This window comes from Pan troglodytes, chromosome 1, assembly GCF_028858775.2.
Source record: "Pan troglodytes isolate AG18354 chromosome 1, NHGRI_mPanTro3-v2.0_pri, whole genome shotgun sequence".
Classification (NCBI taxonomy): domain Eukaryota; kingdom Metazoa; phylum Chordata; class Mammalia; order Primates; family Hominidae; genus Pan; species Pan troglodytes.
In genome coordinates, this window is record NC_072398.2 from 7,469,277 (window position 1) to 7,486,363 (window position 17,087).

At 36.9% G+C, this 17,087-nt stretch overlaps 1 protein-coding gene and 1 long non-coding RNA gene across 8 annotated transcripts in view; one reads left to right on the forward strand and one right to left on the reverse strand.

Moving 5' to 3' along the window:
• LOC134807951 (uncharacterized) overlaps window positions 1-17,087 on the forward strand; it is a 171,517-nt gene that overhangs the window by 149,663 nt on the left and 4,767 nt on the right. The window lies entirely within an intron of this gene.
• WDR64 (WD repeat domain 64) overlaps window positions 1-17,087 on the reverse strand; it is a 149,381-nt gene that overhangs the window by 102,291 nt on the left and 30,003 nt on the right. For 6 of the 7 annotated variants that reach the window (XR_010149631.1, XM_063790120.1, XM_054660867.2 and 3 more), the window contains 2 exons: window positions 15,441-15,655; window positions 11,542-11,676 (listed from right to left, as the gene is read on the reverse strand). Coding sequence is in view for 6 of the 7 variants with exons in the window: in XM_063790120.1 (XP_063646190.1) it covers window positions 11,542-11,676; window positions 15,441-15,655 (350 nt within the window). In the remaining variant the exon portion in view is untranslated. The remainder of the gene's footprint in view (window positions 1-11,541; window positions 11,677-15,440; window positions 15,656-17,087) is intronic. The other variant, XM_054660876.2, reaches the window with a different exon arrangement.

The window sequence follows — 17,087 nt, forward strand, 5'->3', positions numbered from 1 at the left end:
GCTGTGTCCCCACCCAAATCTCATCTTGAATTGTAGCTCCCATAATCCTCACATGTCATAGGAGGGACCCTGTGGGAGATAATTGAATCATGGGGGCAGTTACCCTCATGCTGTTCTTGGGATAGTGCATGAGTTCTCATGAGATGTGATGGTTTCATAAAGGCCTTTTCCTTCAGTTTTCTCATTCTTCTCTTTCCTGCCACCAAGTGAAGAAGGACGTGTTTGCTTCCCCTTCCACCACGATTGTATGTTTCCTGAACCCTTTGCAGCCCTGCAGAACTGTGAGTCAATTAAACCTCTTTCCTTTATAAATTACCCAGTCTTGGGTATGTCCTTATAGCAGCGGGAGAATGGACTAATACAGCATGAAAAGGGTATCTAACCTATCTTGGAAGAAAGGTGCTGAGGAGTGGTCAGGAAAATTCCTTGGAGTAGGTACCATCTGATCCTTAAAGATTTCTGGAGGTTGGGGGACAGAAAGAAGAGGAAGAATGGGGAGGGTATTTCAGGCTCAAAATATGTACAAAGTTCCAGCATGGGGGTTTCAAGGGAGCAGCAAGCAGTTCAGATTTACAGGAAGCTAAGTACAAGGCAGTGAAGGGCACTGAAGGGGATGAGGTGAGGAGTATGCGGGGGGCTAGATCATGGAAGTGCTGTGGGGAGGGGACAGAGAACTGTGAAAAGTATTGAGATGTTTGGATGTCATCTTCAGGAGAATACCCTGGAAGATTAATGAACAATCGTTTTGACAGGGATAATATTGAGGCAAGAGGGCAGTTGGAGATAAGGGCCAGGAGAGTGAAAGGAATAGAGATAAAGAAGACAGGACAGATTCCATGAGTGGTTATGAGGCAATATGGACAAATTTGGTGATTACTGGTTTGTGGGAATCAAGGAAGAGAAGAGAATCATGTGAGGTGACAGGTTTCCAGCTAGAGTGATGGATGGACCATAGTGCCACCAAGCAAAATACAAAATGCTATGGAAGGTATATATTTTACAGTGGGGGAAGTTAAGCTCAGATATGATCATATGAGTCTGAGGGACTATGAGATATCCAAGTGCAGATATTGAGCAAGAATAAGTCCCAAATTCAAGATAGCTTGGGTTTCATTAGTACATAGGTATCAGTGTATTGAAGAATACAACTATCACCCAAGAAGAGGATAGAATGTAAGAAGAAAAGTTGGCTAAGGACCGGATGCTAGAGAATGCCACCATTAAGAGAAGGCATGAAAAGAAGAATCACAAGAAAAAAGAACCAACAGTAAGATACTGGGAGAGAACTCTGGCTTCCCAGAAACCAGGAGAATAGTTTCAGGGTGGGTGAGATCAGTAAGGCTGAATGTCCTGAGGCTTTCTGATTCCACAGAGTAGATAGGGAAGAAGCTACGTTAGAGAGAATTATGGAGGGAATGAATAACATCAAGGAACTGGAGGCAGTGAATGCAGAGTACTCTTCTAGGAAGTTAAAATAAGAAGGAAAGAAAATGTATAGTGTGATTGTTACGAGGAAAATGTAGGTCAAAGGAAGGGTTACTCATATCGACAGAGACTTGAGCATTATAGTTTGAAAATAAGAGTTTTAAGCTGGGCATGGTGGCTCCTGCCTGTAGTTCCAGCTAGCCTGTTCGACGCTGGGGGAGTGAGCTATGATTGCACCACTGCACTCCAGTCAGGGTGACACAGTGAGACCCTGTGTCTAAAAATAGAGAAAGAAAATAAGGAGACAGTGGAAGAGCTGAGACAGCAAGATCCTGGAGAAGATGGAAGGAGTTGAGCATAAGGTCACCAATGGAAGGTTTGATACTTTAACCTCTGAAACTAAAAGAAAAGAAGAATAGGTACGGCCAGAGATAATTTTGAAAGGTATGATGCGTTGAAGAATTCCCCTTGAGGCTCCAGGTTTTTCATCATGTAGGAGGACAGGATATCAGTGAAGAGTGAAAGGGGCAGAAGTCTGGAATAGTCACTGGAGAAAATGAGACAGGAAGTAGAGCAAAGGCATGTAAAGGGATTAGGAAACTAGGCTAAGGGCTCTGCTAACAGAAGGGTTGGGGTTCTGCAATCAGATGCAGTGAGCAGATAGGGATGTAAGGCCAAGAAAATGCTGGTGAGATATTATCTAAGATGATTAACCTGGGGTCTAGGTCAATAGGAAGGGAAGAAAGTAGAGGAGAGGGCTGACAAAATTTGAGATAATGAAGAGATCAAGGTGTCAGAGGCATTTGAACCAGAGCAAATCCATCTTGAATAGGGGCTGGGTAAAATAAGGCTGAGATGGGCTGGGTAAAATAAGGCTGAGACCTGCTGGGCTACATTTACAGAAGCTTAGGCATTCTTAGTCACAGGATGAGATAGAAGGTCAGCACAAGATACAGGTCCCAAAGACCTTGCTCATAAAACAGGTTGCAGTAAAGAAGCCGGTCAAATCCCACCAAACCCAAGATGGCCATGAGAGTGACCTCTGGTCATCCTCACTGCTCATTATACGCAAATTATAATGCAGTAGCAGGCTAAGAGACACTCCCACCAGTGCCATGACGGTTTGCAAACACCAGGACAATGACAGGAAGTTACCCTCTATGGTCTAAAAAGGGAGAAACCCTCAGCTCCAGGAATTGCTCACCCCTCTCCCAGAAAACTCAGAAATAATCCACCCTTTGTTTACCACATAATTAAGGAGTAACTATACGTGTATTCGGTCAAGCAGCCCATGTCGCTGCCTGGCCTATGGAGTAGCCATTCTTTTATTCCTTTACTTTCTTAATAAATTTGCTTTCACTTTACTCTATGGACTCGCCCCAAATTCTTTTTTGTGTGAGGTCCAAGAACCTTTTTTGGGGGTCAGGATCAGGATCCCTTTCCAATAACAAAGATATCTGAGACTTCAGTGAGGTCATTGAGTAGCTGTAGTGGGAGTTAGAGTGTTCAAGAGCTGATAAATAAAAGAGGAGGTCAGAGAAAGGAACTTCTCTGAAGAGAACTTTTTCTGAAAGAAAAAAATCCAGGTGCTGTAAGTTAGGGTCTTATCAGTGTTATTCAGACTAATGCTTTTTTTTTTTTTTTTTTTTTCTGATACTGGGTCTCATTCCATTCCGCAGGCTGGAGTACAGTGGTGTGATCATCACTCACTGCAGCCTCGACCTCCCAGGCTAAAGTGATCCTCCCATCTCAGCCTCCCAAGTAGCTGGGACCACAGGCGCATGCCACCATACCTGGCTAATTTTTAAGTTATTTGTAGCGACAGGGTCTCCCTATGTTGCCCAGGCTGGTCTTGAACTCCTGGGCTCGAGTGGTTCTCCCACCTTGGCCTCCCAAAGTGCTGGGATTACAGGCTTAGCCACTATGTCTGGTCTCAGAATAATGCCTTGATTTCTATTTTATAATCTTAGCATTGGCAATAGGCAATTAAATGCACCAGTATAAAGATACTCTTTAAGAAAGTAGAAATAAGCCACTTCATCCCTCCAAATGCAGACTTGGTATGTTTACTGTGGCTGTTATAACATTTCTTGTTAATGAAATCACTGCCAAGTTTATTTTTATAGTCCTCTAAATAAGATTTCTTGTTCTTATCTTTTTAGGCTGGCTGAGAACTATCGTTTATTACTCCGTTTTCTTAACTTCTACTGTGCCTATAATTCTAAACCATTCAACTGATCTTTGATATATCGTGCTTTGCATTGATAATTATTATCATCCCATGCAATGGTGTGCTAGTAAATGTGTAATATCCAGCTGCAGCCAGGGAAAGCAGGGCGGGTCGACTGATTTTTAGAGTTTGCTGTTTTCCATGCTATAAATATGGTAGCATGGCTGCTTCCAAATTACCAATGTGACATCTCTAAACATGGAGTTAGGAAAAAAAAACATATAGTTGTGCGCCATTGTACTGTGTAGTATTTTCTGAGGATATTTTTTTAAAAACCCTCAAGAACATAGACAATGGTAAATTGTAATAAATAAAAAAGAAGTGACGTATTTTGAGTATTTACTGCCTTTGTTCTTTATATAATTGAACTACTAGCTTATATAATTCAATTTTGAATGATGACAGTGATTGTTTGTTTGTTTGTTTGATTGTTTTTGGCTTAGGTTTGACATCCCAAGATGACAATGTTTAACAACAGGCTTGCCTAATTCCTGAAATTTTAACAATCAACTCTCATAAGCTAATATGAACTGACTTCAACATACCACTGACTTTATGTCTGTATTTTTTATCTTACCACTTAAATTTTAAGCATGTAGAGGCAGGGGTCATGGCTTAGATATATTTGTATTGTCCATAGTGCTTATCCCATAGTGACTTACTAAATATTTGTTGGATAACAGATATATTTCTGGACTAAAAGCTATATATGACCTGTATAAGTTTCTGGTTGCTACATTAGTTGCTATAATCACCCTGGTAAATGTGCTGGAAATGTTTGCCCTGGTAAAATGGAGGCTATAGATTTGTGTATCTTGGAAATGAACATGTTTTCTCTGGATGTTGAAGTAGAATATGTCTTCTGTAGGACTACAAGGGCATATCAATCTGCATATGTTTTCACAATGTTCCTTTATGGTTATGAATGTATCACGAATTGCCAGCACAGTATACAATCAAACTGGATATAAACTTGCATCTATTTCTTAATTAAATGTTTCAGAAATGCACTCCTTTAAAATGCAAGAGTATAATCACTAGCAGTTAATTATATTACAGAAACTAAATGAAACTATGCAATTAATTATGCCATATAAATGATATTTGTGAAATCCAATCTGGTGTCAAGAAATGAAACTGTTTTTAATGTGCTGTGAAGGGTTTTTAATTTGTCTCTCAGTGCAATATGTTATACAGCAAAATAAACATTTCGTCCTTTCTAAATGAGTGAAAAAAAGTATCTTTCATGAAGTCTACAATTTTCAAGAAAATCACATCTTAGAAAAAGTCACATCTTAGAGATGTGATATGCTGTTCTTCCATTAAATTTCTAATTCTGTTATTTCATTGCTTAAATTTAAAACCTCAGAATTTAAAGGAATTCTAAGTCTGTATATGCAGAGGCTATTTTTTGTGACTCTTTTTTTTGTATGAATTTCATTTAAACAGCTCAAGAGCACCTAAAGGACATCATGCATTTTGTTAGGGGGACAGGCTACTTACCATTTTTCCTAGTATTACTTTTAGTTGTTCTCTAAATGTAAAGGTGGGGAAGGAGACCAAGTTCTATAGCTAACAATCAATCTCCTTGCGACTCACCCATTTTTTAGATTAAAAAGCTGAAATTCAGAAAAATTTATTAGGGTTTTGAAAATAAATTTTTAAGAATGGAATTAAATCACCAGAGAAGGGTTATATGTTTTAACCAATCTTTTTTTTAGATAGGTTTATGCTCATCCTTAAGGCTAAATCCGAATAATATGGCTGTTGTTGTTGCAACAAGTCAGATTCTTGTTTGTAGCTCAGCACATTTTTAAACTAGATTTTATTTTTCAGAACAGTTTTAGATTCACAGCAGAACTGAGGGGAAGGCACAGAGATTTCCCACATACTCCCTGTCCCCACACATGCACAGTCTCTCCCGAAATCAAAATCCCACACCACAGTGCTACATTGGTTATAATAATGGACACATGATTATAAACCAAAGTCCATAGTTTACATTAGGGTTCACAATTGGTGTTGTACACTCCATAGGTTTTGATACATGTGTAATGACATTATCCCCCATTACAGTATCATACAAAGTAGTTTCAGTGCCCTAAAATTCTCTATGCTCCCTCCCTCCCCTCAAAGCCCTGGAAACCACTGATCTTTTTACTGTCTCCACAGTTTTACATTTTCCAGAATGTCGTATAATTGGAATCACACAGTATGTAGCCTTTTCAGTTTGGCTTCTTTAACTTAGTAATACGCATTTAAGGGTCCTCCATGTCTTTTTATGGCTTGATAGCTCATTTCCTTTTAGCACTGACTAATATTCCATCATCTGGATTACCAGAGTCTGTGTATCCATTCAGCTACTGAAGATTTCTTTGTTGCCCCCAAGTTTTGGCAATAATGAATAAAGCCGCTATGAACATCCATGTACAGATTTTTGTGTGAATATAAGTTTTCAACTTCTTTGGGTAAATACCAAGTAGTATGACTGCTGGATCATGTAGTAAGGGTATGTTTCATTTTCTTAAGAAACGGTCAAGCGGAATTCTAAAGTCACTGCACCATTTTGCATTCCCATCAGCAATGAATGAGAGTCCCTTTTGCTCCACACCCCACCAGCATTTGGTGGTGTTAGTGTTCTGGATTTTGACAACTCTAATATGTATGTACTGGTATCTTATTTTAATTTACATTTCCTTCGTGACTTAAAGTGTTTTGCATCCTTTCTTATGCTTATTTCCCATCTGTATATCTTAGTATTTATTCAGATCTTTTGTTTATTTTTCAATTGGGTTATTGGTTTACTTATTATAAAGTTGAAATAATTTTTTTGTATATTTTGGATAACAGTCCTTTATCAGATATGTCTTTTGCAAATACTTCCTTCCAGTCTGTGTCTTGTCTTCTCCTTCTCTTGGCAGAGTCTTTTGCAGAGCAGAAGGTTTCAATTTTAATGAAGTACAGCTCATCAATTATTTCTTTGTTACAGAACCATTTGTTAAAAAGAATATCTTGCTCCATTGTATTCCCTTTGCTCCTTTGTCAAAGATCTGTTGACTATATTTATGTGGGTCTGTTTCTGCTTTGTTGATCTATTTTTTCCATTGTTTTACAATACCGCACTGTCTTTATTACTATAGCTTTATGTCTTGACTTGTCAGTCCTATGATTTGTTTCTTCCTCTTCATTATTGTGATGAATACTCAAGACCTTTTGCTTTTCCATATAAATGTTAAAATGAACTTGTCAAGATTCACAAAATAACTTCCTGAATTTTGGGTGAGATAGCATTGACTCTACATATCAAGTTGGGAAAAACTGGTATCTTGATAATAGTGAGTCTTCTATTCATGAACATGGAATATCTCTTCATTTAATTCCTTGATTTCTTTAATTGGAGTTTTGTGGTTGTCCTCATTTGGATCTTACATATTTTGTTAGACTTATACCTAAGTATTTCATTCTCAAATGCGAATGTAGATGGCATTGTGTTTCTTTTTTTTTTTTTTTTTCTGAGATGGAGTCTTGCTCTGTTGCCCAGGCTGGAATGCAATGGTGTGATCTTGGCTTACGGCAACCTCTGCCTCCTGGGTTCAAGCAATTCTCCCACCTCAGCCTCCCAAGTAGCTGAGATTATAGGCACCCACCATCATGCCTGGCTAATTTCTGTATTTTTGTAGAGACGGGGTTTCACCATGTTGGCCAGGCTGGTCTTGAACTCCTGAGCACAGGTGATCTGCCCGCCTTGGCCCCCCAAAGTGCTGGGATTACAAGCATGAGCCACTGTGCCCAGCCTATGTTTTTAATTTAAAATGCCACTTGTTAATTGTTAGGATGTAGGAAAGTTATTGACTTGTATATAATAACCTTGTATTGTGCAAACATGCTATACCTGATCTTAGTGGGAAAACTGTCTGTCCAGTACTATAGATGATGTTAACTGGAGGTTTTTTGTAGATGTTTTTTACGAGTTGATGATCCCTCTATTCCTACTTTGCTAAGTGTTTTTATAGTAACTCCTGTTTTCTTTTGATAAGTGTTAGCATGATATATCTTACCCTATCCCTGTACTTTTAATCTATATGTGCCATTATATTTAAAGTGGGTTTCTTATAGACAACATAGAGTTAGGTCTTGTTTTGTGATCACTCTGACAATCTCTGTCTCTTAACTACTGTATTTAGACCATTGACTTTTAAAGTAATTATTGACATAGTTGGATTAATATCTACTATATTTGTTATTGTTTTCTATTAATTGCTGCTTTTCTTTGTTTCTATTTTTGTCTTTTACTCTTTTTCTGCCTTTTGTGTTTTAAAATAAACACTTTACATGATTTCATTTTCTCTATTTTCTTAGAATATAAGTTACACATTTTTTAAAAAACAATTTTTCGTGGTTGACCTATCATTTGCAATATACATTTACAACTAATCCAAGTCCACTTTCAAGTAACACTGTACTACACAGGCATTACAAGTATATTAAAATAAACAAAAATCCTAATTCCTTCCATTATTTGTATTATTGCTGTCATTTATTTTGCTTACACATAGCAAATATACCATATATACATACATATATGTTTATATGTGTGTATATTGTGTATATAATTGAATACATTGCTGTCATTATTATTTGAACAAATTATCTGTTAGAAAAGTTAAGAATAACAAAAATAACAATTTTTATTTTACCTTTACTTTTTCTTCCTCTGATGCTGTTCTTTTCTTTATATAGATGCAAGTTTCTGACTTACGGCTTTTCTTTCTCTCTGAAGAACTTCTTTTACCCTTTCTTACCGGGAAAGTTTTGTTTCACCTTCACTTTTAAAGGGTAATTTCACAGTATACAGAATTCTAGGCTGGTAGGTCTTCTAACACTTTAAATATTTCACTCAACTGTTCTTGCTTATGATTTCTGAGGAAAAATCACAAGTAATTCTTGTCTTTGCTTTTTACAGATAAGTTGTTTTTTTCCCCTCTGGCTCATTTCAAGTTTTTTTTTTTTTTTTTTTGACAGTCTCCCTCTGTCGCCCAGGCTGGAGTGCAGTGGTGTGATCTCGGCTCACTACAACCTCCGCCTCCCAGGTTTAAGCAATTCTCCTGCCTCAGCCTCCTGAGTAGCTGGGATTACAGGTGTGCGCCACCATGCCCGGCTAATTTTTGTATTTTTAGTAGAGACAGGGTTTTACCATGTTGGTCAGGCTGATCTCTAACTCCTGACCTTGTGATGCACCCGCCTTGGCCTCCCAAAGTCCTGGGATTACAGGTGTGAGCCACTGCGCCCAGCCAGTTTTTTTCTTTATGTTTACTTTTCTGCTGTTTGAACATGATATGCCAAGGTATAGTTATTTTTTTGGCATTTATCCTTCTTGGTGTTTTCTGATATTACTGGATCTGGGGTTTGGTGTCTCATTTTAATTTGTGGACATTCTTAGTCATTACTTCAAATGTGCCTTTTCTTCCTTTCTCCCTTTCTTCTTCTGGTGTTCTCATCACACATATGTTACACCTTTCACAGTTGCCCACAGTTTTTGGATATCCTATGGTTTTTTTTGTTTTGTTTTGTTTTTTCCGTTTTTTTCCTCTTTGCTTTCTGTTTTTGAATCTGCTATAAATTCTTTCCTCAGCTACATCCGGTATACTAATGAGCCCATCAAAGGTGTTACTCATTTCTATCAGTGTTTTTGATCTTTAGAATTTTTTATTCTTAGAATTTTCATCTCTCTGTTTACAATGCCCGTCTGTTCTTGTCTGCTGCCTGCTTTATCCGAGCCCTTAGCCTGTTAATTGTAGTTGTCTTACATTCCCATTCTGATAATTCCAACCTCCTTGCCGTGTCTGCATCTGATTCTGATGCTTGTTCTGTCTCTTGCAGTTGTAGTTTTTGCCTCATTAATTTTGATGCTCTGTTGTTAGGTGCATCCGCGTTAAGGATTGTCAGAGCATCTAAGAATTGACCCCTTTATCATTATGTAATGCCCTTCTTTATCCCTGACAATTTTCCTTGCACTGATATCTGTTCTATATAAAACTAGCATAGCTTCTTCTGCTTTCTTTTGATAAGTTTTAGCATAGTATATCTTTCTGCATCTTTTTATTTTTAGCCTATATGTGTCTTTATATTTAAAGTGTGTTTCTCATAGACAGCATATAGTTGGGTCTTGTTTTTTGATCACTCTGACAATCTGTTTTGTGCCTTTTAGTATGCCTTGTAATTTTTTTCTTGATAGCTGGACATGATTTACTGGGTAAAGGGAACTGCTATAAATAGGCCATTAGTAACATGCCGGTAAGCTGTGGGGGAAGGTGAATCCTGTGAGTAAGTCTCCTTCTTTTGATGAGCCTGTGTGTCTGGATTGCGAATTTCACAAGTGCTTGTCAGTCTTCCTCACCCTCCCTCTTAGGTGCGACCAGAGGTTAGAGTGGATGTTTTCCTTCCCTCTGTGAGTTATTCCCTGACAAAGTTCCAATAGCTTAGACTCTGATAACATAGTTTCTCTTGAGGGCAGACCTTGGAAAGAACAACATGTTCTGGCACGTTTCAAAATGGTGCCTTTTCCTTCCCCTCCGCCAGAAGCAAAAGAGAATTTTTCACTGATACTCACTTTAAGAATCTGTTGAACTCCTGGAAGTAAAACTCACAAAAGCATAGGGGCCCCTATGACTGGGCACCCCTGGTATTTTTAACTCTAAAATTGTCCATGCTGAGCACTTGTCCATTACAATTTAGGTTTTCCTGCCCTATACTGGTTATTCAGGGGGTTCCTGCCCGTGAATTTCTGCTCCAGTAAGTTGTGATTCCCAGTGTTTGCCCCTCTATCTCTCCAATGTGGGGGCAACAAAACTGCCTTGTGACCTTACTTCTCTGATGGATCTAAGAAAAATTATTTATTTTTTAGTTTGTTACATTTTTACTTGTTAGGATGGAATGGCAACTTCCAAGCTCTTTACATGCCAGACTGGAAGGCAGCCAGGAGTCTCAACGAGCTTTTCTGAGACATCTTTATTAGGGTATGTAATACCCCAATAGGTACCATAACATTTGCATATCATAAAATGCACTCATTGTAAGGGTACAACTCAATAATTTTTAGTAAATTTAGAGAATTGTGTAACAATCAACAGTTGCCACAATAAGTTTAGAACATTTTCATCACCCCAGAAAGTCCCCTTGTGCCCCTGTGGGATCCCTGCTTCTACCACCAGTCCTAGGCAACCACTGATGTACTTTCTGTCTCTATAAATGTGCCCTTTTTTTGATATTACATATAAATGGAATCATACAATATGCAGTCTTTTTGTCTGGTGTCTGTTATTCAGCTTAATGTTTTTGATATTCATTCATGTTGTAGCATACATCTCAATGCAATTTTAAAACCCCAAATTAAGATACAATAACGGTTTTCTAGTTATTAATACATATTTAACCAGATTGAAAATAAGACAATATTCAAATGAACCTTTCTATGAGGATGCCAACTTGTATATTACACATGAAACATGATTACTGGTCTACAGATCATACTCACAAGCTTTTGGTTAGCCAACTGACCTGTAAGAATGATTTTAAAATTATAAAGTTTTACCAACAGAACTATATTTTGAAATATGTTATAGATGCACTCGTACTGATTAATTTCAGTAGATGATAGAAATAAACAACAAATGAGCACAGTTGATGTTAGGACACATCATGTTCAAATTTGCATAAGTGGCTTCAATTTCTTCCTGAGAAATCTAATTAACCTTCCCAAACAAATGGAATAGTTAATGTCCGATTTTTTTAAAGCCAGTTTGAAAGTTTCAAAGCACTCATGGTTTTATCATTGTAAAAAGCTTGAAATTCACAGACTGTTCATGTATATAAATTACTATACTTACAAATTATCCTCGAGTCTCTTCAAGGATTCCAAAACTAATGAATGATTACTGTCTAAAGAGCAGGATCCAAAACAATTTAGGGCTGAAATATATCTAATTTTCATAACCCAGTCATTATGTAGCTTCCTTTTAACACTGGGGATTAAGAAAAGGCAGGGGAGATTTATGTTAGACACACAAACGTATAATATAAGTTTCTATTCAGCAATTTACTTTGACTGTAACTGAATTGTACTAAACCCGAATGTAGAATACAGCCCAATGCATTATAACACCTTTTTTTTTTTTTTTAGATGGAGTCTTGCTCTCTCGCCTAGGCTGGAGTGTGCAGTGGTGCGATCTCAGCTCACTGCAACCTCTGCCTCCTGGGTTCAAGCAATTCTCTTGCCTCAGCCTCCCGAGTAACTGGGATTACAGGTGTGCACCTCCATGCCTGGCTAATTTTGTATTTTTAGTAGAGACGGGGTTTCATAATGTTGGCTAGGCTGGTCTCGAACTCCTGACCTCAGGTGATCTGCCTGCCTCGGCCTCCCAAAGTACTGGGATTACAGGCGTGAGCCATTGCACCTGGCCCACTTTTAACTGTTTATTTATAATCAAAGCATACTTAAAATGGAAAAGTAACTTTAAAAGACTCTTCAAAATTTGAGCTGTGAATTCAGAATTAAAAGAATAATCTAGAAGAATCCCAATTCAATAATGGCACTATTAATTTTATTTTACTAGAAAATTTCTAATGATCCAAATGGAGCAGTATGCTTCATATTCTTTTATATCTTGTTTGAATCAATCCATCTGAAAATATATTTATATTTTCCATTAATACTTTTCAAACTGAAGTACTGGGCAATGTAAAATCTCAGATCACTGGTGAAGCTGAGTGGGGGATAGTGATAATATTCCTTGTCAGAGTGTGGGCCATCAGTTCACAAAACATTTGAATGTGGGGCTTAAGGTTACAGACAAAACCTCTGCCTCAAAATTCTGTCTTCATGGTGTTATATTTACCAATATTTAATGGCTTATTTGTCTCCTCATTCACATCTATTGAACACCTACTGCATCCCAGGTACTAAGGACACAAGGATGATTAAGGTAAAAATTCTTGTCACCAAGTTGCTTAAATTCTAGTTGAGGAATAGAAATGTTTACAGCTCAAGGCTTGAAAGTTCTACAATATGACATTAAACAGAGTGGAGAGGGAGCTTTCTATTCTCATGCCAGATATGTTTGAACTCTGGATGCTGGCTACTTCTTTCTTTAATTTGTATAATGGTTTGCATATCAGTGTTTACTACCCCCATATCCACCCATTCAACAAGAATGAATTCTATGGATGTCAGCTGCAGGAAAACTTGTACAATAGCTCCAGAATTTAATTAACTCTTTGGCCTTAATACTTGTCATTCTGGTGAGGTTTGAAGATCTCTTGGTGTAAGAAAATGCCGCAACACTCAGCCTATATATACACCGCAGTCTTGAATGATTTAAATCATCTGCATGATTAAATCATCTACATGAATATAATAACCACAAGAACTAACGTGAATTAGCATTCATTTATCTGTACCCAGATTCCTTAACTTCCTCAGATTTCTAAATCTCATTTTTCACATATCTATCTAATGAAAACAGGGATTGGGATTGAAAAATGAGCCATGGAGTTTTCTGACAGGTGGCACACATATTAATAAAAAGCAGATTCATGTCTCAGCATCTATTCTAAAAGCCTAGCATAACTAGAATGAAATGCTTAATAGTATATAGAGCAGCACATCACAGATTGGGGAAGTCCTCCATCAGGTCTAATTCTTTGTTGGGACTAAGTAATACTGCTTATATGTGAAGGATGGAAAATGGAGCCAGTAAATTTTATTGTACCATTCTTAGGGTTCCAGCAATGGGACTAGTCTTAATTCCACGTAGTATCAGTTGTAATGAGCTTTTAATTGCATATTCTAACTCTGGGATAAAGTATTTGTTACATAATAACAAAGTATAATCCATTTTTTAATGTCTTTATAAGGAAAAAATGTTCATTGTACAAAATTTAGAAAACAAAATTTTAAAAATCACCTCTTTGAAGTCCTATAGAAATCATTTATTAAAGTTTTGGATACTTACACTCAATATTTTTCTAAGTAGAAATACACATACATATACACATTTATACGACTGGATTCATATATACATAAAAAATTAATTAAATTAAAATTTTTTTATCCCCCAAATTCATATGTTGAAAGATAAATAATTTTTACTTGACATTATGTCATAAACACTTTTCATGCCATTAAATATTTTTCAAAACAATTAAATGGGTGCATGACATATGGTTATACTATGATTTACTGAACATCCTTGAAATCTGAATGTATTTTAGGTGTTGGACAAAAAATGTATTTTATATATAAATATATTATATATAATTTATGTTTATATTATATATTTATATATCTGAATTATTTATGTAAATGATTAATATCTAAATTAACCATTCCCCTTTTGTTGGACACTAGATAATTTACCATCAGAAATAATGCTGTGGGCCAGGCGCGGTGGCTCAAGCCTATAATACCAGCACTTCGGGAGGCCGAGGCAGGCAGATCACAAAGTCAGGAGTTTGAGACCAGCCTGACCAACATGGTGAAACCCCGTTGCTACTAAAAATACAAAAATTAGCCTGGCGTGGTGGCACGTGCCTGTAATCTCAGCTACTCAGGAGGCTGAGGCAGGAGAATCGCTTGAACCCAGGAGGCGGAGGTTGCAGTGAGCCGAGACTGCGCCACTGCACTCCAGCCTGGGCGACAGAGTGAGACTCTGTCAAAACAGGAAAGAAAGGCAAGGTAAGGCGAAGCTGTGATAACCATACTTGTATTTTTGAAGATAGGGATATCAAGTCCCAATGTATTAATGGTTATGAAGGCACTTGATGCAGCTTCCGAAATTCTTTCCAGAAAGGTGGATCCAACTCATACTTTTACCACCAACTAATGTGAGAATGCCCAGCTCACAGCGTCTTCCCCATTTTTAATCATTTCTGATTTTATAAGTGAAAAATTGTATCTGATTTTAACTTGTACTTCTATGATAAATAAGGAAGACCATTTAATATAAAATTTAGGTTTTTCGGCTAATAAAAGTAATACATACCTTTCTCAAAAACTTTAAAGACATTGCAATTATAAGGAAGATGGTAATTATCAGTTGGGGATAACTATTGTTAGCATTTTTTTCTGATGATCACTTTGAAATGTTTATTGACCATTTGTACTGTGTGCACATGTTTGTGAATTACATGTTCATGACCTTTGCTCATTTTTCTCTTGGAGGATTTTATCTTTTAATTGAACTCTAAGACCTGTTAAAAATATCAACCCATTGTCTGTCATATTTGTCACAAATATTTATTCCAGTTTGCTTTTGAAATACTAGCTTTTGATGTCCAGAGGTTTTATTTTGTATATAGTCAAATCTATCAAACTTTTTCTTTCAATTCTATATCCATTGCTTTTATATTTAGAATTTTTCCTATATTCAAGTGCTAGTAACTAGTCACATGTATCTTTTATAGTTTTTTTCATGATTTAATTTTTTCATTTAACTTTTCAATCTACTCAAGTACCTGCAAGTTTTAGTTGTCAATAGCACTTAAATTAGGAGCTATTACACTGACGGTTTCTTGAGGCCAGAAGCATTTCACTCTGTGTGTGTGTGTGTGTGTGTGTGTGTGTGTGTACATGAACAATGACTATAATTAATTGTTTATATTACTTTAATTTTGTCTTAATTTCTTATTTTCTGTAATTTAAATCTCATTTTTCACTTTGTACCATAAAGCTTACTTGCAAAAGACTATAATTATTAAAAGAATTAAATTAACCGTATGATACTCTTACCTTTTAAAGTTCTTTGAGTCTAAGACCTGATTTTGTAATTTTCTTTTGGATTTTGCCTGCTTTATTCCAAAGTCATCACTGTTGACTGTGAATCTGTTCACAAAACCCCCATCATCCCCCAAGAGGATGTCATCTCGGCAGAGATGGTCAGGCAAAGGCACCACACACACACACAGGAGGCAGTGATCCATTGGCTTTATGACAAAATAATTGTCCTAGAAACAGAAAAATGACTTTAATGAACTATTACTTTGCTCTGTTCAATAAATATTTCCCCTATTATTTGACAAAAATTTCACTTTCCGCTGTTTCTTATTGTAGATACACCTATCGTATAAGATAATTTGAGAAAAAAACCAGTTAACCAAATAAAAGTTACAGAACACTTGCTGTGAGCCCAACATTGTTATTTTGGGTGTTTTGTGGAGAAAGGAGTAGAGTGCCTACCCCTGGGCCAATAAGTAATGAGATTTTTCTGATGCGTGACTGTAAATGGCCCTTTTTTGGATTTATAAGAAAATATTAAAGTAAGCATAACAAGGTTCAGGTGTTACCAGACTGTTGACATTACACTGGGTGGCAAACAGGAAAATCAAATATCAAAGTCCCAAGGAGTCACCAGAAGAAAAAATATCCTACCATCCAAGTTTATTCAGAAATATTTAGCATTTGTCAAGCTTATTTTGTACTATTGAATGGGGCCACTAAGCTATACAGCTATTGCTCTTCCAGGATTCAGTCTCTATAACTTTGTTCAGTCAACAAACATTTATCTATATATTTCCTTCTGTGTGCCAAGAACTATTGCAGCACGACTGTGCAATGATGTACAAGACAGTTTCTGACTTTGTAGAGCTACTATTCTGGTAGAAGTGCATTTAAGGAAATAAATTATAGTGCTCTGATACACAGTGACTGAAAAGGCCACATCAGGTCCCATGGCCAGAGAAAGTGACATTTGATCTGGGACCTGAATTGATTGAGAGGAAGATTAAGAGGAGGTTGAGAGGAAGGAGTCTAGCAGGAGAGTGAAATCATTCTTCACTGAACTAGAAAAAAAATCCTAAAATTCATATGGAGCCAAAAGAGAGCCTGCATAGGCAAAGCAAGACTAAGCAAAAAGAACAAATCTGGAGGCATCACACTATCTGATTTCAAACTATACTATAAGGCCATAGTCACCAAAATAGCATGGTACTGGTATAAAAATAGGCACATAGACCAATGGAACAGAATAGAGAACTCAGAAATAAATCCAAATACTTACAGCCAACTTATCTTCAACAACGCAAACAAAAACATTAAGTGGGAAAAGGACACCCTATTCAACAAATGGTGCTGGGATAATTGGCTAGCCACATGTAGGAGAATGAAACTGGATCCTCATCCCTCACCTTATACAAAAATCAACTCAAGATGGATCAAGGACTTAAATCTAAGACCTGAAACTATAAAAATTCTAGAAGATAACATTGGAAAAACCTTTCTAGACATTGGCTTAGGCAAGGATTTCATGACCAAGAATCCAAGAGCAAATGCAATAAAGAGAAAGGTAAATAGCTGGGACTTAATTAAGCTAAAGAGCTTTTGCACGGCAAAAAGAAGCCAGCAGAGTAAACAGACAACCCACAGAGTGGGAGAAAAATC